Source organism: Polyodon spathula, chromosome 5 (genome assembly GCF_017654505.1).
Source record: "Polyodon spathula isolate WHYD16114869_AA chromosome 5, ASM1765450v1, whole genome shotgun sequence".
NCBI lineage: Eukaryota > Metazoa > Chordata > Actinopteri > Acipenseriformes > Polyodontidae > Polyodon > Polyodon spathula.
This window is the reverse complement of record NC_054538.1, coordinates 26122641-26144457: the sequence shown is the minus strand read 5'-3', so window position 1 is coordinate 26144457 and position 21817 is coordinate 26122641. Positions and strand designations below refer to the sequence as shown.

The following is a 21817-nucleotide window of genomic DNA, read 5'->3' as shown; positions in this document are numbered from 1 at the left end:
TATAATATTATAAAGTATGGACGGATTACAAATGATGTCTTACACCAAGTTCTCTGAAACAACTTTAATGTACACTTTTCGGTAGTTAACGATATTAACAATGTCACATTGCTTATCCATTGTTTTTTTCTTTTCTTTTTTTTTTTTTTATTGCACCAGTGTTTCAATATAACTGAGTCTGAAATAGTCCTGTAAAGAAAAAAGGTGAGAAGAGTTGTCATGGTTACCAATGAAATGATCACTCGACAAGATCAAGTCAGAAACAATTATTTAGTTACTGAAAAACCAGCACATTAGTATGACAAGGTGCTATACTAGGTTGCGGTTGGTGATTATGATTACCTGTGCTTGACTGGCTATATTCCAGCTGGTCCAATCAAGCCTGAATTAGGCAGTTGTGAAGTGCTGCATTAAAAGGCACATTATTTTCGCTAAGATAAACCGGTAGTCTGTCATGCTTTTTGCCTTTCTGCTATGTCACTCCTATTGAAAAAAAAAAAAAAAAGACTGCTTCCACTAATGTCTTACATGCTTAACAGCTACGTCTGTGTCAACTCTATAAGCAGACAGCTGGTTTTTGTGTGAAAACAACCTTTTTTCTTCTTCTGTATGATGGATTCACGTCACCGTCCACAGTCTGTCCAAGCCCTATGACGTTCACATGTTCAGTTCAATATGGTGTCAGTTTTGTAACTAAATACTTTATGCAATATATCATAATATTTCATAATGGGGTCAGTGTGTTAAAATGTAATGACAGGTCAGATTAACAAGAGTCAAATAAATGAGGGCAGACTATACACTGTTAATTTTAAAAACAACAAAACAGATGCAGTACACCATGGACACCCAAGAAATGACTATACGTCAAAAATAATAATAAAAGTTTACAAATGGTGGCAGAGCATAAAAACAGCTTTTTCTTTAGCTCACTAAATACATGTCATCTTAAGCTTGAGATCATCTGAGTAATAAGCCCTGTGATTAACAAAGGAATCAACAAAATGTCAACAGGGATATTTACATTATCATGCCACTAAGGTCAGACCAGGTCCAGAAACTAAAGTCATATCATACATATTACCTTGGCCAAGAGTTTAGGCAGGTTTCCTGTACATATTTAGGACAGGGAGTCTTGTCTTTATCTAATGAATATATAAAATAAAGGTGGGACTATGCAGATGTTCACAAAAGTCATACCTGTTTCAATTTCTAACATGCCATAGGTGTCTATATGACAGGTGTGGGGTATTCATGAAAAAAGGATTAGTTCGCTACTTCAGCCATACCTTGTTTGCAAACAATTATCTAAGAGCATGTATTTAATCCCAACGTGAAATCGGAGCTTCCAATGCATGTCTAAATTTTGTTGCATTTCTTTCCATCACTCCCCTAGGCATGGAAGTGACTGGGATGTGCATTGCTTGGATTCTTTAAGGAAAACAGTTATTAGATATTTATTTAAAACAATACAAATAGATGTTATGCTGTTTTTGATTAACTGTGATATATAAACACAAGCTTTCAAGTCTCTTCTTCAGGTGTACACGGAAATGTAAAGAAATAAGTGTTATTAATTATATTTGCATATCCTATAAGATATGTCAGATTTTGTATGTATCCTAGTTAATCCAATAAACAGTATCAAGTCAATTATCACTATTACCTTGGTTAACAAGGCAACCTTTTTAGGACCCAGGTGGCTTGAGGGTGATGTCAGACCAGTAAGAGACACACACAGTACCGGGTATGAAACACTGAAGCGCGAGTTTGTTATAAATAAAAAGGTTGAACAAACAGAAAACAAAAAACTTTAACCAAACAAAACGGCACGGTGGCCAAAACAGACAAACACAACAGATACGGAACAAACAAGTATCACCAGCATGGGTAGCAACTGTTTTCTAGATTTATTCTTTTGATCTCACAACTCACATCTCTCGTTCCACCTCTGAACACACTAACCCTAAGTGAGTGATTAGTGCCTCTTTATACACAGTTGCTAATCATTCAATCTGGCCCCGGCACAGTTTGCATGTGAACTAATTGTGCACTACACGTGCCCCAATATAAATATATATTTTACATCACCTGTGCAACATAACCTCAACTATACCAAATAAACCAAATACACTCAGGGGCTGTGGGTATGTACCCTGTCACACTTTTTTATTTTAATAAACTTTTAAGAACAGTATGCCAAAAGATTTTGTGCATTTTAAATGTAGTAGCGGTATTCTACTGCCAAAATAATGCTATTAGCCTATAATCCAAAACATGTATGCATACAGATAGCCTATGTCAGCTACAACATATTGCCAATAATGTAAAGTACAGTATATAGCATTTGTCTCACAGAAACCTTGGGAAAACAATGCAATGTTTTATTTTATTTAATCATATAGTCAGGTTTACATATATCTTTCATCCCACTTCAGTGCTATGTCAGACTTATAAAAGTGTGACAACCCTTTGGCCCAAGCTTTCATGTCTCTCCTCCATAAATCCCAACGGGTCTTTATTGTCTGACTTTATACCATAGGTAAACTGGAACACAGCCATCAATCCTGTCAGCTCTGTGATTGTCTAGGCTTAAACTATGCAAAAGAATAAACAGCTAATTGTTTAAGCATACCTATTTTAGAATATCACTCATATATTCCTTTTTCGGATATCATTACAGTTAATTTGTAACAAAGTTGATCTATAGGCAGGGTAAGTAGAGATTAAAAGAAAAAAAAAGGCATATTTTTAGTTTGCTACATCAATACAAATATATAAACAAATAATGAAATTATAAAAAAAAAAAAAAAAAAAAAACACTCCAATATCAGGGTTAACCTAATGTAATTATATTATCCTATATTCTTTCAATTATTTTTAGTCATATATTTTAGTGATAATAAAAAAATGACACATAAGCAGTACTTTACCATTACAAGACGGCAGTCCTCTGTCCCACACTGGCTTCTCATCATCTCCAATAATACATGTAATGGTAGCCGGGCCAACAGTCTTGTAGCCGGAGTCGCAGTGGTAGGTAACAGTAGAACCCAGTTTAAAATCAGTTCCTATGCGGGAACCATTCATTACATTCCCAGGGTCAAAGCAAGCTTCCCGTGGTTTCTCTGTCATAAAAAAATCCCCAAAAAAACCAACATGTTGTTAACTTAAGGAATATCTCACTGGTCCAATTATCTTTATTGGTAACACAGTTCTTGCCTTCCACAATGATTTTTGTAATAGAATGCACAGCAGGCAATAATATGAACAACTTTAGTAAAAATATATAAACTGATATTATCCTTGTTTTGGAAAAATGAATTGTATGTAAATTGAACTGGGGGGTGGGGGTTGCTATCTCTGAGTGGAGGGTGTTCCTCAATGGACCTGACTAACCTGAGGCTGAGGCCCTGTACCTCTAAATAATGTATTTTGTTTGATTATAAAAAAAAAAAGTGTTTAATTTTGCAAAATAAAGTTTGTGTTCGATATGGCAGGGCTGTGAGGTTAGAATTCCCACCCTATCTAACTGAACTTCATGTGCAGCATGTGGCCAGGTGTTGATGTTAACCCTGTTTACATGCCTTTAAAAAAGGGGCTGAAAAGTCAATCCTTAGTCCTTGGTTCTCCATTTTGTTGTTCTTTGTCAGCAAGCTGGAGGTGAATTGGTTGGGAATTCTCACAACTGTGTGTACAAACCAGGGTGAGCAAACAAAGCAACCACTTGTAGTCACTGTATGCGTTAACCGGGATCCGAGTGCTCAAAACAGTTCCTGGAGCGGGACCTCCCTTTTAGTGGGACCAGTGCTGAGCCACTGTTTGGACAACTTTTATTTTTAGCTGTCTTCCCACTGTGTTTTGTTTTTGCCTTTATATATTATTTTCTCTCTTGTCTATCAACGGATGATGTATTGCTATATGGGTTTACTCTCAGTTCTTATGTTACTAGGTTTAACTACTCAGCTGCCCATTTATTTAGGCAATTTCCAAGTTAAAAATGCACTTTTTTGCAGATTTTTAATTCTTAGCACTCAAATAAGCAATTTGGACAGTTTTCAAAACAATTTATGCTATCTTATTTTTTAAATACACACTTATTTATTGTTCTTATGATAAACGGAAATACAGTATTTCAACAGAACAAACTTAAATAACAACAATGCGTTTACAATTGTAGCATTATAATATATATCACAACATAACATTTTTTTTTTCTAGTGGCAGCATTATAACATTATAATACTTGTGCAGGCATATCACTTTTTAGAAATTATTTTTTGTGGGGGGCTCCCGAGTGGCACAAGCAGTAAAAGGCACTCTGCATAGAGTGCAGGATGCGCCTTACAGGCTGGACGTCACTGGTTCGAGTCCAGGCTATTCCATTGCCAACCGTGGATGGGAGCTCACAGTGGGTGGTGCACAATTGGCCAAGCGCTGCCCAGGGGAGGGGGGGATTAGGTCAGCCAGGGTGTCCTTGGCTCAACGCGCACTAGTGACCCCTATAGTGTGGCCAGGCGCCTGTAAACTGCCCAGAGCTGCGTTGTCCTCCAACACTGTAGGACACATGGTGAGCCTGCAGTGTGTAAAGAAGCAGGCAGCTGACAGCACACACTTCGGAGGACAGCATGTCTTCATCTTCACCCCTCCCCAGTCAGCACAGGGGTGGCAGTGGTGAGCTGAGCCTAAAAATAATTGGACATTCTAAATTGTTAGAAAATAATAAAAATAAGTGACTACTAAATTTATATATATATATAATTTTGTGGGACAAATTTCAAAGCAGATGCACTTCAAACCCTCATGAATGCTAACGTCTTTATCTAGCACACATACATCAGAAAACTTGCGTCGCAAATCTTCAATCACGTCATATACAGTATCTTCCCCAATTTCATGCAGGGTGTATAGCACTGTTATATGAATTGTCTGTGGAGTGTAGGTACAATAAATAAATAGGTCATTTTGACCAGTACCAAACCTGACAAGGTTTCCTTACAACCTGTAACACCAACAAATAAATAAATAAATCTTGTTTTATTCTCTGTAGATACACAGGCATCCATTTTTCACTCTCAGCTATGTACATACAGATGACCGGTCTGTCAAGCACAATTCTTAGGGACTGCTGCCATCCGCCAGTAAAATATAAAACTGCATACACTTTTACAATACAGTGTTTATTTTTTAATTGAAACAAGTTAAAAAGACTCTCCTCGAAAATCGAGTGGTATTTTCAGGGAATGTCCTGCCTTGGTTTCAATCTTATTTGTTAAACAGATTTCAGTTTGTCCAAATTGAGGAAGACACCTCTGTTATATCTGCAGTTACTTGGGGTGTTGCACAAGGTTCAGTCTTGGTCTTATTCTTTTCTCACTATATATGTTGCCCTTGGGGGATAGTGCTCGAAGTTGAGTTAAACTTCCACTGATACGCCGATAACACAGCTATATTTATCACTTAAACAAGGGGACAACTTAGCTGTAGTGCACTGACTAGTTGTCTAGTAAACCTATCTGACCTAGCTCTTTGTGGCTTCCCTTCTAATTGGAAGTCTGAAATGACAAATGTAGGCGTTAATTTTCGATCAAAATCTTTCCTTTTCCTTAGTAACATATCAGGAATGTCACTAAGATATCCTTTTTTTTTCATTTATGAAATATTGCTAAACTTATATGTATTTTCTCTCAGTCTGATGTGAAGAGACTAATACATGCTTTTATAACATCAAGGATAGATTACTGTAATGCGTTGTTCTCTGGTATTTCTAGCCATGCTATTTCACGATTACAACTTGTACAAAATGCAGCGGCGGAGTTTTAACAAGAACCAAGAGATATGAACATATCACTCCTGTTTTGGCAGTTTTGCACTGACTTCCTGTTCATTTCAGGAATTATTTTAAGATCCTGCTCCTGACATATAAAGCTCTCCATGACCGTGGTCCCTCATACTTAAAAGGTCTCCTGACTCCATATTTTCGTAGTCAGCCTTAGACCACAGGGTGTAGCCTTGCATAATATTCCAAGGATACAAACAAAAACGCAGGTGGCAGAGCATTCTCTTACAGAGCTCCGTCTGTTGCTGTTTTTAAAATAAGACTGAAAACTTAATTTTATGACAGAGCGTTCAGTCCTGTAAATTATATGTATTTTTTTACAATATAATTTACAGTTCTGTAAATTATATTTATTTCTATCACTTGTTTTTACTGCTCTTTAATTAACTTATTTACCTACTTATTTATACTTATGTATTTATTACTTGTTTGTATTGTTTTTAAGTATTTTCATTTCTGTATTTCTTCTTAAAACATATGTTTTTTTTTTTTTTTGTTTGTTTTTTTTCTTGGTCAAAGCTTTGAGGTAAAGTTTTGTGAAATATGCTATATAAAAATATAGATTGATTGATTCATTGATCGGCGGATACCCACACAGTAACATAACACCCGTTCCAGGAATGAATTAGTCAAGTTAATTACACCCCCCTGGGATTTCCTTGATGCTTTTATGCATTATTATAGTTTTCTTGTAATATACTCAAAGCAGTTATTTTAAATTGACTAGCATCATACAAGAGTACCAGAAAGATTGCTTTCATACCTTGACATGTATTTTCATTTTAAAACATCATGTAGCTCTCCTTGTGAACACAGGGAAAGTGAAACACTGTCATTTTTGTCCATGTTTTCCATATAATCCACTGGCATACATTCACCGCTTAACCAAGTGTAGGTTGAGTGATGTCTTTGGAATGAAAACACAGGCTTCACTGAGTATGACTAATATCTTTGAATATGGGTTTCAGTGACCTCAGACAAGGTACTGATACAGTTATGCCTGAGATAGACCAGACTGAGGAAGCTTATAACCTCATACATGCTAACAGTCCCTATATGGTCGGGACAGTTCCTAGCAAATGCCCCGAGTCCCGCTGCATAGGAAGAAAGTCCTGATATTTGCCCATAGAAAAAAAAACAACATTTATTCTGCACAGTAGAGTTAGTGAAAACCACATGCTGTGCTCTTCGTGCGGCTGACACATCTGCTGATCACTTATATAAGAACGCTTCACTGTTTATTTTTTACTGTCATGATGGTCATGTCGTGTTGAGATGGGGGGATACATCTATTATATGATAATGAGTGTTTTTTTTCATATGACTCCTCCCATGTGTATGATGCGTATCACACTCCCCTCTCCGGAGACAAGCCACTGAACAGTTTCCAAATGTTGGCAAGTATGTAACCTACAGAAAATCACACAAGTTGTTTAGGCTTGAATTATGAAAGTTAAAAAAAAAAAAAGATAACTATACGTTAGTATAAAATTTAATGTCATAGCTGGACAGAGCCACTTTAACAATGTAAATGTATAGGATATTAGCAAGGCCTACTACTTAAAACCATATGTGCCAAGAAACCTCCTTTGATAGTAGTACATCAGTTGATTCTTTATATATAATGATATTACCACATATTTGACTGTAAGATGACTGGTAATTTTGTTCTTCTCCACATATAATTACTATAAAGTAACATGAAACAGGTCGTCATCCACCTCAGGCAGGCAGGCAGGCAGACACACACAGACTGCTATGAAAGACTACCCTATGCAGCCAATTTATATACAAAGCCTCATGGGATTGTTGGTATATTACAGCCTTGAATATTGTTTACATGGTCTCAATAAACCTTGTTTTCTTTGTACCAGTCTTGACAGCATGGCTTTTTGTGCAAAACAGAAAAACATAAATCCCACAATGTAATTTGGGTATTGCAGTAAATAGATAATGTTTGGGCTACCATTGCACTTATGAAAATTATATGAAGATGGGGCACTTGTCTAATTCAGATATTTAGAAAGCAAGGGGTCTAAGTGGGATGACTTTGAAAAAATATGCCATTTTTCAAGATGTAGAATAGTGTAACATGCTCATTTGGAAGCATATATGTTGTACATATATTTAGTAATAACCCTTTTAATTTCTGCTTCAATCTATGTATAAACTTCAAAGACATCTATCAAAATCAAACATTCTATTTCTGACGGTTTTTAAATCAGGAACATTTTTAAATGTCCTTTTGTTTCAGTTAATTAATTACCATATTTTATTACAGACTTGTAATGTAACACTCCACGATTCTCTTAGAAAAAAAAGGGCTCTTTAAAGTGTAGAGGTCTGACATTTAGCTGTTAGCCTCCACTGGAGTAAATCCAAGTTATTTAATAACTGGAATAAACTATGAAGACATAAACAGGAATCTAAAATTAGAGTTAGCTATACGGGCACAAATCAAATTGAAAATTCTTCATAACAATGTTAATTTATGCAATACTGAAAATGATGTATGCTACAGTGCCTGGACCATTTACCTTTGTATTCAATTGCAAATCCAGACATCCCCAGAGAAGCATCACTGCGGAAAGCCAGAAAAAGGCTATTCCCACTGCTTTCTATCCTATCAGGTGCCTGAGAACCTTGGAAACTGCCAATTAGAGGGCTGTTGGAATCTTCCCCTTCATAAATGTGTAAGAAATCATAACTGGGTTCCATGTTGAAACTGAAAGAAAAAGCAATATAATTCACTGGAATATATTTAAGAAATGCTGACAACTCTACCCTGAATGTTATGAAAAGCATTGAGATGGACAGCTGATGTAAAGTGCCTGCTGAAAGCCAACCAAAAACATAGATGAAGAAAGAAAACAGTGTTTCAAAGAAAAAAGAGCCTAACAAACTTTCAAACTAACAGCAAAAAAAATGGCTTCCAGAACCACTAATTTGAAGCAGGTATGTAATTCTTAACATTTAAAGCCTGTAAAAGTTAGGGACATTTTCTTAAAGCACTTAAAGCATACCTTTTGAATATCAAGGCGATTACAAAGTCTGCATTCACTTTTATTCTCCAATCACATTCCTTCCCTGGAGGATAAGGCTGTGGGTAGTTAGGTGATAAAATCACGCCTGCTGGGCCTGTCACATTTCCTCCACAGGTAGCTGTTACAACATAAGAGAGGCAAAACAATAGAAAAGATTACAAGAGTCTTAACCTGAAATTGAAGAAAAAACACTTTACTATTGTACAGTATCAGTCAAGAGGATTTCTTTCAATGTTTTTGTAGCGTCTTACTGAGGCTTCAATTCAAAACTTACTTTATTACTGTAAATACAGCACGCCATTTTCAGAATGCATTAATCTGTCACATATCCGACTGCAGTGAGACCAAAGTAAGGGTGGATATATAAAAGAAAAATTCTGAATTAATCCTGTTTTATATACCATTATACACAGCTGTAACAATTACTGTGTTCACACAATTGCTGTTTTGAGATTCAGAAATGGCTGAAGTAGAACTAGATGCGTGGCATCTTAAGCTTAAGACTCTGAATAAGAAGATGTTTTTCTTTTAAGATCGTTCTTGAAATTGCATTTTCTACTGATCATGCATCAACACAAAGATATACATTTTGAACAGGTTTTACCTATCACTGAAGTCAGAAACAAAGAAAATTAAGAAATTATCAAAAAATATTCCATTGCCACCATTAACCAAACCTTGAGTTAACCCTACTGTACTGTGATTTATTTATTTTTTTGTTTACCTTATTTTCCTTTTAATAAGTAATCATATACTACTTTAGTGATAATAACCATATTCTCTTTTCCATTACAAGACAGGAATCCCACACTGGTTTCCCATCACCTCATTTAATATATGCACAACATGCGCCACTTGCATGTTACACTATACAAGTAACCCTATTTAGAATACTACAGTATAATGCACACCTCACAAATAACGGTCGACCTGTAAAGCATACAGTCTCGTAAGCCTTTTAAAAGGTTATGTGCTATATACTAAGAGTTATGGTAGTACAAAAAAGGTCACTATTTTAAGGGTTGTTTTTTTTTTGGTTTATTAACTGTTAACAAACATTGTTAATTTTTAGCTAACAGTTAGGGTTAAGGGTAATAAAAACCTGATTTACTAAACATTACTAGAGTAACAATTTAAATTGATTTCAAGCATATGATCAACTAAATATTGATCATCCATAGGGCTCTGGTGTTTGCAGTTTTAGCTGGCCTATTATATATTATTAACTAACATTTATAAAGAAAATAATGTACATTTAAATGTTTACTATCTGTTTGTTAATAACCAAAATAAGTCCCTTAAAGAGTGACCAAAAAACAAGGCAATGTATGCTTTCTTCTTGCTTTATGTTCAAACTGGGGAAACATACACACTAATGATTTTGTGAACTGGCCAATGGCTTACAATCTATAAAAAAGTGTCATATCTGACTGAAACTATCATGAAATAGGGAGATCCAGTTTTTATTGAGGCAAACTAGACCCAGACGACTTTCCTCCCTAAACCAATGGGAGCACATTGATCAATACAGTGCTCCTTGTGGGTCCCCTGCCAGGATCAACAACTTGGCAGGAATGGGATTCCAAATTGCTGTGACATGCAGTTTACATATTTGACAGCATACATGGCATGGGTTCCATTTGGAAACAAATGGACAAGTCAAATAAGCGACAGCATAATAACACAACAGTTAGATTGCAAGTGTTTCCATTTTATTGTGTCCAGCACCTGTAAATTAATCATAGTCAGTATTACTCATTATGGTGGATCGCAGAAAATATACATTCTCTGTTTATGCCTCTTTAGCAATCTTTTATGGAAAGAACCAAACAACTTTATGGTTAGCAAGCCTATGCACTGTAGTATGATCTATTGCGCCTCTAGTACAATTCTATTAGGACATATATATGTCTTTATTGAGATGAACTGACAGTATTTGTTGGCTGTTGAGGTAGTTTTGAATGCCAGAATCCCAGAAGTTCTGTGATAGCACAGCAGCAATAAGAACATGTGATTATAAAGCTAAAATGAAGTGGAAGACATTAAATAAACATGAACGGCTTTTTCTATATCCAGAATACTAATAACAACTTGCATTAAACAGATGCAGTTCCCAGCATATCATAAGTACATTACTGGAATGTTAAAAGCTGTATGTTGTGGCTTTTGTAGGACCTTAGAGGATTCCATTGTGGCTATGCAGGTGACAATAAAGATTGATTTAAACCACAAGACCCCTCAAGGTCACCCTGGGTACACAGACACATTAAGAATATGCATACAATTGTTTTGTAAAAAAAAATAAAAAAATAGTAGACTAATTTTTTTTTTTTAATAGTCAATAAAGTGTGAAAAAAAAAATGAAATATGTGAATCCAAAATATGCAGTTTTTCATGATGTGCATTTTATTATTGAAGGATTTAAGTGCTTGATTATAAAATATATATAAAAAAAAAAAAAAAAAAAAAAAAAAAAAAAACATACTTTACATACTATGCACTTTGAAATATTTGTCAATTACCAGTGCTGTAAACATTTATGGCCCAGAGTGATGTAGTGTATTAATTTTTAATATAAGAGCTGCATATTGATATTCTTTAATGGCTACATTATTTTTACAAACCTGTACATTGACTTAATTCTAAATAAAAATATTTAAAAAGTGGTTTATTAAAAATCAGAAGGAAACCACTGTTTTGATTAAAACATGAAAAATGGCCATGAATGTCTCTTGAGGTGACTATTTAATAAACCTTTATATGATATTTTTTGGCAGAATGCAAATCATAAGGTCCTTACTTCAAGATCAAGAAGTTATTTTTATCTCTTACCATCTGGCAATATTATACAAGATTCACTGGCTGTTATACCGAGGTAAAATACATAGCTGTGCAGGGATGTACCTTAAGCTGGTACATAAAAAGAAGCAGATGAGATTGTAGGAGAAATTTGTAATTGTAATCCAATGTACTTTATAAAATTATATTTCAAATCTTAAACTATGAGACTTGAGATACTGTGATGTTAATTAAGTTTGTATTTCCCCTTCCTTCCCACCTTAACATTCTCTAGATCTACTTCAAAAGAACTTGATATTAGTAACAGAGGGTCATAAAGATTTAAATTGGAGAATAGTATCTGTTCGTACCTGTTAATTAAATTCTGTGAGGCAGCACAGTGATTTCAAATATGTGACAAGGCTCCAGCTGTCTGTATCAATCCACTATATGGACAGCTGGAACCTTGCTCGACCATTCACATTGCTTGTTTCACGTTCCATTGCCAGCCCTGGATTTTATATATATATATATATATATATATATATATATATATACATACACACACACACACACACACACACACACACACACACACACACACAGTACCAGTCAAAAGTTTGAGTACATATGCCGGAAACTAGGTTTTTTTCATAATTGACAATGTTTTACATTGTATTCGTTTCTGTAAATACTTGAAAGTGAAAACATGTTACAATATACAAAACAAAACATAAGGAGTATCAAAGCAATGTTCAAGAAAATTGAAAATTGTCTCTAAATCTTGGATTCCTCAAAATAGCCACCCTTTGCCTTAGTAACAGCCTCACAAACACGAGGCATTCGGTTAACAAGTTTTAGCAGAAAATTATCCGACATGTCTTCCCAGCTCTTCTGCAGCAATTCCCAGAGATGTAGGGCACTTGTGGGTAGCTTTGCTTTGACTCTTCTCTCCAGTTCGTCCATACAAGTTCTATGGGATTGAGGTCTGGAGACTGGGCAGGCCAGGTCATTAGATTGAGTTGTCCTTCACTTTCCTTCTTCTCCAGATAGTTCTTGCACAACTTTGAGATGTGTTCAGGTTATTATCTTGCTCTCCAACTAGCCATAATCCTGATGGAATGGCATGCCTCTGAAGTATGCTATGATAGCCATGCTGGTTGAGCTTGCCATGGACTTGGAAAAGATCACCAACTCTGTCACCAGCAAAGCAACCCCAGACTATGACACTGCCTCTTCCATGCTTGACAGTGGGAACCACACATGCAGAACTCATGTGCTTACCCTCTCTGCGTCTTATAAATACTCGGCAGTTGGACCCAAATATTTCAAATTTTGACTCATCATTGCATAAGACCGACTTCCACTCCTCAAATGTCCAGTTTCTGTGGTGGTTTTTTGCCCAGGCAAGTCTCTTCCTCTTAGTCTGCACTTAACAATGGTTTCTTTGCAGCAATTCTTCCAGTTAGGCCAGCTTCACGCAATCTCCTCTGAACAGTTGATGTTGAAACATCTGTACTTCTAGTAGCATTTAGCTGAGCTTGTATTTCAGGGGCAGTTAATCACTGGTTTCGCAGACTTGTGAATGAACTTGTTCTCTGATTCTGAGGTCACCCTTGGCCTGCCTGACCTTGTTCCTCATGAGTGCCAGTTTCTTCAAATTGTTTGATGGTCTTGGCCACAGCAGTTACAGACACTTGCAAAGTTCTTGCGATTTGTGTTAAACATTGAGCTTCATTTCTTAAAGTAATTACAGTCTTTTTTCTTTGCTTAACTGAGCATATTTTGCCATTTTCTGCTCCCTTACATTCAGGAATGACAAACTTGTGCCTATGCTACATATATTTATAGTAATCATGGACCCTCACCTGTTAACAATAATTGGTGACAAAAGGTTAATTAGGTAACATGCTAGTTAACTCAGAGAACATCTAACAAAGACACTTGTATATTTAGGCCAGTGTTCTAACACCATGTTATACACATTTCAGACTTTTAACACACTGGTTCATCAGACTTTAATCCCCTTGCTTTGGGTGACCATTTTATTGAAATTGACAAGATTTACATTTTCATTTAAAAATAAAATTTTTGAATGCAATTCACTTATGATTATCAGCTTAAAGAACAACAAGGAGTCCTGGAAGTGATGGTTTGGACCCCACAGAGCCCTGATCTCAACATCATCGAATCTGTTTGGGATTAAATGAAGAGAGAGAGAAGCAACTGAGGCTGCCTAAATCCACAGAAGAACTGTGGTTAGTTCTCCAAGATGTTTGGGCCAACCTATTTGCCGAGTTCCTTAAAAAACTGTGTGCAAGTGTAACTAGAAGAATTGATGATGTTTTGAAGGCAAAAAGTTGGTCACACCAAATATTGATTTGATGAAGATTTTTCTTCTGTTTACTCACTTTGCATTTTGTTAATTGATGAATATAAAACATGTCTATTTTTGAAAGCATTCTTACTTTACAGCATTTTTTCACACCTGCCTAAAACTTTTGCACAGTACTGTATATATATATATATATATATATATATATATATATATATATATATATATATATATATATATATATAGTAAATATGCTGTATGTGGAAAATTTATTGACCAGAGGGAAGACTATTGTTTCCGACTGGGGGTTATAATGCCCGTCTTCATGAGGGGCATTTAACTTTACCACTATGGCTGAGTCTGCAGTACATATTTAATATATGATTCGGTCAAGAAAATAAATGAGGCAAGGTTGGATAGTAAATGTGACTTTATATATTTTGTTGAAATATAGCTGATACAGCATAAGTAAATACATAAATAAATAACAGAAAAAGTTTTTGAAGTTCACATCATCTAGTTTTCTTCTATCCCTGTCTGGTTTGCTGAAGGCTGCATTATCCACTGTTTATCCTGCTGGTCATATTTGTTTACATCATCGAGTTGAATTTGTTTGAATTTCAGAAAGTCAGAAAACAGTGACGTGACGTTTTAATCATTATTTTAGTGTTTGGAGCATCTTTCTTTTGTAGTATCATTTGTAATTAATTTTCTGTTAAGTCACAGAATTGGTGTTCAGCCATTTTCACTTGTGAAGAGTGCAGTTGAGAAAGGTGTTCCTTTGAAAAGGGGCAGGACTGATAGTGATGTGAACCAATCACATGACAGACCGAGACTATTGACCTGTGGTGTAAGGATGTTAGGGCAATAGTTCAATATATTTTTATATATATATATATATATATATATATATATATATATATATATATATATATATATATATATATATATATATATATATATATATATATATATATATATATATTCTCAAAAAGGAAGACATTATTTGCAGAAAACTTCATTAATGCATCAGTTAGGGTTGATATTAAAATGACAAAAGTAGGGAAATTTGATGTTTAGTCCATTGCTTGTAAGGAGGGTTAAAAACCATAACATCACATTTCCCTACTTTTGTTGTTTTAATATCAACCCTAACTGATGCACTAACAAAGCTTTTTACAAAGAATATATATCTATATAAATATTTACTAGTGGTATTCAACGACATGAAAATTGTATATTAAGGCCGTGCATGTATTTCTATATCAATATTGATAAGATTGAAGTCTTCCAAAACACAGCAAAATAAATAAGACAACCTATATACATATTTAGACGTTAACAGATATTTACATATGAAGATCAATAACTTACTTTAAATTAGTGCTGCTTTGCTTCACAATATCCATGGAGAAAAACAAGGGCTTGTTATATTGTTGTACTATTCCATCATCAGCCACCTCAGAACCAAAATATTTCTATACTTCACTGCGCACAGTCCGGAAGTAATTGAATCTTCAGCTGCTCTGCGTATAAATGCTGACTCACGACACCTCTAAAAGTATTAAGTATGGCGTCATGCTGAATTTTGCATTATTTTGAGATGTGTTTTGATGTGTTAAAAGTATATCTAGTACCAAAAAGTTCATATTTTAAAAATAAATTAATAGTGTAAGTAATCACACAGAAAAAATGCAATGAACTGCTGACACATGCGCATATCTCAAAATAATGCAAAACAGATGGCCAATCGTGCTTAATGCACCTAAACACCATTCAATGGAATAAAAAGGTTAAACAATACTTTAGTGTCTGGTTTTTTGCCTATGAGACTGACAATGATTGGTATGTATAGGGTTTGTTGTATCCTAATGTAAAATAAACTTGATTATATTTTAGCAGTATTAGCAATAAAAAGCATGTCTGCTGTTTTTAAAATTCCATGATATCGCGAAATGGAAATTAATGATATCGAGCAATAGTGATATTATATCGAAATATTGATATTGATGCCCATCACTAATAATTACAATTATAAATGTATTGTCAAACACACATGGCAATGTACATATTAGAGATGGTCAGATAGTAACATACCCTTCACAAATAAACTTATTTTAAAACTACCTTAATAAACTGCAGCAAGACCTTGAATACTTTAGATACCAAGCCAGGCTATTTTTAGAACATAACAATATTTTGAGAACTAAAAAAAGGCCATTTGGCGCATCAAGGCTTGTCCCTTGTTAGCACACTATTTTCCCCTCATTTACAAGCACATAGTCTAGTATTTTTTTATGTTTCTAGTGTTTTACATCCTACTACTTCACCTGGTAGGCTCTGCATTAATACAAAGACCAGACTGTATATACTAAGCCTTTGCCTCAAGAAAGACCAAGAGGTCATAAGGAAGCACACACAGAGCGAATACATTCCTGGGAGCCAATTATTCATTATTTTGCTAGCAACATAACTGCAATATAAAATATTCTTGCATCCTATGGAAGAAGTATGTATACATTACATGAGCATAATGCTATTTACCATGGATCTTTTAAGATCTGCCTTAGGTTACCTTACCAATACAAGTTGGAGGATCAGGTTGCCAAAAGAATCTGCTGTTGAGTTGCACACAGGTGATTTTTGCCACTCCTTGTATTTGGTAGCCTGGATCACACTGAACAGTAACAGTATCTCCAGGCTCTCGGCTGTCACCGTACCTAGTGCCATTCTGTGGAGTTCCTGGGTCGTTGCATGTTGTAGCTGTCGTAGCTGCAGAAAGAATGCAAATAGACATAAATATAAATAAGGCTTTGAAGTGTAGGTAGCATCGTATGTCATTTTGTTTCTTTACATTTCCTTTACTTTTCTTATTTCTTTTTGTCTTTTGTCTTTGATTCTGGTTTGTCTTGCTTGCAGATTATATATATATATATATATATATATATATATATATATATATATATATATATATATATATATATATATATATATATATATATATATATATAATATATATATATATATATATATATATATATATTATATATATAACAACAGAAATGGACCAGAAATATCCATCAAATCTCTTTGTGTATACATTAATGTAACAGTTTTGTCTTGGGAGTTTTACACTAACGTTTACGGCAGTTTTATCGATCCTTTACATTTTACATCTAAAATTCATTTGAAAGACATGTGATACTACTTATTCTAAGATATGCAATATTTTACATTTACACAATATAATGATATTATGGTTATGCTATGATAACAACAATTGCTTAAAATGTACATCTACAGAAGAGATGCAATAATGGGATTCCAAAAGGCATAATCACTTTAGCTTTTCACCATAGCCTATGCTGATCACCTTGTAATCTACATACTGATAAACTGATCTGACTTTGCTTTTGTAACTAGTCCAGTATGTATGGTTAATCACTGTACCTTTGGCACTGCAGCAATACATGCTCTATTATTTTCCCCTGCCTCTTGTCACACATGCTGAAATGCTGTTCTTCTGCACAATAGTATATTTTTCTAATCTCAAGCAGAACATATGACAGCCTCAGGAGTAACAGACACTCCCTGGATCCATCTATTGCAAGGCTATAGTTATGTATTTTTCCTCTTATTGCTTTTCATAGTACTTGATGGAAGTGTAGATCTCAGTGTGATATTAAATGCTAAAATAATAAATTAGAGGGGTGTTGAAAAGATGAAAACAAGGTGCACGCGAACAATATGTACAGTTGTAGTCCAAAGTTTACATACCCCAATGGAAATGTATAATTTCTTGAAATTTCTCGAAAACAAAGAATTTTAGGAAAAATCTTTTGCAGCAAAAGTTCTGCTTTTGTGGATGAGTAAAAAAAAAAAAAAAAAAACACCTTTTTTTTTTTCAAGAGTAAACCTAATGTTCTAATGGTCTAATGTTTTGCTGCAAACATCATTCAGAAACTTTCTGAGAAAGATAAATCTGCAGTTTTGATCGATGGTAAAATGGATTCAATAGCATTCCAAAAGATATTGGTCAATCATCTGAAAACCTCTGCTACAAAACTTCATGCTGACAGCTCTTGCCAAGATAAGCACCAACTAAGACATAGCTTCTTTTACTGTAAACTAATTTGAGCCATCTGCATTTCCTTCCATCTGATGATCTAGATATCCTTCTGCCTGGTGTTGATGGCAGAAGTCCAATGCTGGCACCACTGAATGCTGGATCAGCCTATTTTGCATCCCTGGCGCATCAGCACACACAACGGCTGCATTGACAAATATGCTAATTGTTTAAAAGAGGTTATTATTGCTAAAGATGCCTCAACTAGCTATTAATTAAATTTTCCTTGTTAGGATATAAATACTTTTGCATTAGCATTTTTTGGAGTTTTGCAAAAAAATTGCTGAAATAAATAAACAATCAAATTTTTTCCTCATCCACAAAAGCAAAACTTTTGCTACAAAAGATTTTTCTTATAATTTGTTTTCCAGAAATTAGTAGAAATTATAAATTTCAATTGGGGTATGTAAAATTGGCTACAACTGTATAAAAGGCCCATTATTTTTCAATCACTGACAGTGTAACTCATTTCTGATTTCAAAGTCCCTTTCTTGCTTTTCCCAACAGAAATACATTAAAGTAAATTAAACTAATATATACTGATGCACAAAAGAAATGCAACACTCTGGTCTAATGGATTTAATCAAATATTTTAACCTTTTGCGGTTCTATGTCGCACAAGGTCCGACATTACAATTTTCCCTTTCAGTCCGATGTCAAGCCCTGTCCGACATCATCAAGAAGACGTAAAGAACGGGTCTCTAGTCATTTTTTCTCCGGAAAAAGTAGAGAAAACCTTTCAATGGCCGAGTGAGACGAATGAAGCCGAAAAAAAGAAAGGAGTTAGCTGCTTCCACATCCAGCGCTCAAAGAACATCACTGACATTTGTAGAGCTTTTTGAGATGTTATAGTAATACAATAATGACTTGGATCGCATTAATGAGGAGTTTGGTGATTAAACGAGTGATCAGGAGAGGATTTATCAGTATACACGTCTATAAAATATGTGAAAAATACAGCAAACAAGGGGTGGGGATTGACTGGAGATGCAGTACTGATGTTCATTTGCTTTAAACCTGTTTTACTCTGAAAAAAAATAAACAGTGTGTGTAAAATAAACAGCATGTGTGAAAATAAATTGGACCTGACACTCCTGACAAGTGCTGAATAAATGGACCGCTAAGGGTGAAACATAGATATCAAACAAAATCACATAAAATGTGAACAAAAATACAGATCAAATAATCATGATAAGATTTCAGCATGAAACGTGACACACAAGGTCTGTCCCTCATAGAGTCAGTTTCCTGGTTGATCTGGACTAGTCTGCTGATTGTTGAAGCAGAACATCTCATTCTCCGGACAACTTCTCTTACAGACAGGCCGCCTTTAATCATGCCGATAGCAACCAGGCAATCTTCATTACTCAAGCAGGGCATGGTTGTATCTTTTGCTATTCTTGCATTAATTAAAATCATGTCTTTTCGAATGGCTATTTATACAGATTCTTAATCAACTCATGTTGGCAATTTTAACTCAAATACCAAACAATGAGCACCTGCCGTTTTTATGAAATCACATGACTGAAGCTGTATTTTGTTATCCCAAGGAGCAAAACTACTCAAACAATCAACAAACATATCTGCTAACTGTTTAAAATGTAAATCACATTATGTATGTGCCCAATGAGCTATTGCGGTAAAACTTAGACTGTTGTGTTTTCATTGTGCATCTTTATTTATTGGTATTAATTTATATTTCATCTTCGTTACCACCATGACAGTGATGTACATAATGGGATTCTTAATGCATAGAAAATTTTCCCTCTAAATGTGACAGACAATTCTCAATCCAATAAATTACCTAAAATTATGTAAAATTATGTAATTACCACTCTTCGTATTATATAATATTAATAGAATTGTCTTACATAATGGAGAGTAATCACAAAAAGTGCAGTTTATAAAACACTTGAACATTTCTATTTGTGCTGTAAAATCAGGGAATAAAAAATTAAAAGATCATTAGAACCTAGTCTCTCAAATTTCAATCAATAATTGTATAAAATTAAAAAACAACAACAACAAAAAAAAAAAAACGGAGGACACAAGTGCTCATCTTCTCTCCCAAGTTAGTCTGGGGGTTGCAGCGGTGAGCCAAGTTGAATAATAACTAAACATTCCAAATTGGGGAGTAAAACTGGAAAATGAATACAAAATAATTGTTAAAAAAATAAAAAATAATGTATGTTTTATATTGCAATAAGAGACTAAATTATTATGGCAAACACCTTTAGTTATGTGACATAATTTAAATATACTTGACCTCTGAGTAGAGACTCTGAAGAGCCACATTTTCTGACCGTTAATCTTTGTCCTCTGATGCATGATAAGATTGTATTTACATACGATGAGAATCAGCAGGAATAATTAAAATATACATAACTGGTGTAGCGAGTTCAATAGATATTTAACACATGTAACTAAAGCAAAAACTATCTGGTTGTCCATTTAACAAATGCCAAACTATGTTGTTCTTTATTAACAATGTATAAATGTAGTCGTATGCTAAGACATTATATAAAAAAGGACATAAATTGACTAATGATGACTCCACAAAATGGGGAATTTTTTAAAAAAAGCATTATTACCAGAATACATTACATAATTCTGTACAATGAATGCACAATTAGACATAGCAATACATAACGAATAAACTAAAATAGCTCTTGTAATTTAATACAGCTGAATCTCGCTAATCCAAACCAATTGCGACCGTACCCTGTTCAGATTAGTTATTTATTCAGTGTAATGGTAACTTTCTTGCCTAGTCTTGATATATGTTTTTGATATACTTATAACTTATATTTACAACTGCTATCAGCAAGAGTTCACTGTAACACTTTAAAATACCTACCTGGAGGAAACAAGGTTAAGTTGACACAATACATAGAACATTTTTACTTCAATTAATGACACATTATCTTTGTCATATTTCATTTTTAAAAAGTTATGTATATGTCACTGTTATTCTGTGGAGAAGGGCAGTGCTATGTGGTATATATCTATGTGGTATTTGTAGAGTTTTTCACAAATAAAAACTCATGTCGCATTTTAAACATCTGAAAAAGTTGTACCTACTTGAGAACTGAATGGAGAACCCAGACTTGCTGATGAAGTAGTCAGTGTCAAACTGCAGAGTTAATGAATTGAACGTGCTGTGGGTGTCTTCAGGTAATGATGAGCCACTCCATTCTTTCAGTAGGATGTCACTTTCTATTGCACCGTCCCACACTTTAAGGATATCATGGCCAACTTCAGTGTCAAAGACTATAAAATGAAGGCTGCAAACAAATTACAAAGCACACATTAAGCTTATATTGGTTCCTTTGCAAACAAATTTGTTATCTACAACTGTGGGAGTTGTCATCTTAGCTTATTGTAGATCATGAGACCTGAATCCACTATATTCGCATGTACAAATGTAAGTGAAATACAGACAGATGGCTAGCTACCTCCAGTATGATCATCACAATAACTTGTGCTACAGAATGTAATAATTAAGCACTTACATATTTGTAGAAACATAACTGATATGTGTATGGTTACAATATGACTCCATGTACACTAGGACCATTTTGGACAGTTCAGCCTTTTCAACCCACACCCCAAACCGTTCTGATAAATGCAGTAATGCTGTGAAAGGTACCTGAGACAGGTAAAACATTACTAGAATGTATTGTGATGTGAGTTGA

General features: G+C 34.6%; 1 protein-coding gene across 1 annotated transcript in view; it reads right to left on the bottom strand.

The window, feature by feature from the left end:
- LOC121316386 (CUB and sushi domain-containing protein 1-like) overlaps positions 1 to 21817 on the bottom strand; it is a 590542-nt gene that overhangs the window by 99110 nt on the left and 469615 nt on the right. The window contains exons 29-33 of the mRNA XM_041251464.1: positions 21204 to 21406; positions 16577 to 16768; positions 8863 to 9001; positions 8377 to 8564; positions 2934 to 3128 (exon numbers count right to left, since the gene is read on the bottom strand). Of these exons, the coding sequence (XP_041107398.1) occupies positions 2934 to 3128; positions 8377 to 8564; positions 8863 to 9001; positions 16577 to 16768; positions 21204 to 21406 (917 nt within the window). The remainder of the gene's footprint in view (positions 1 to 2933; positions 3129 to 8376; positions 8565 to 8862; positions 9002 to 16576; positions 16769 to 21203; positions 21407 to 21817) is intronic.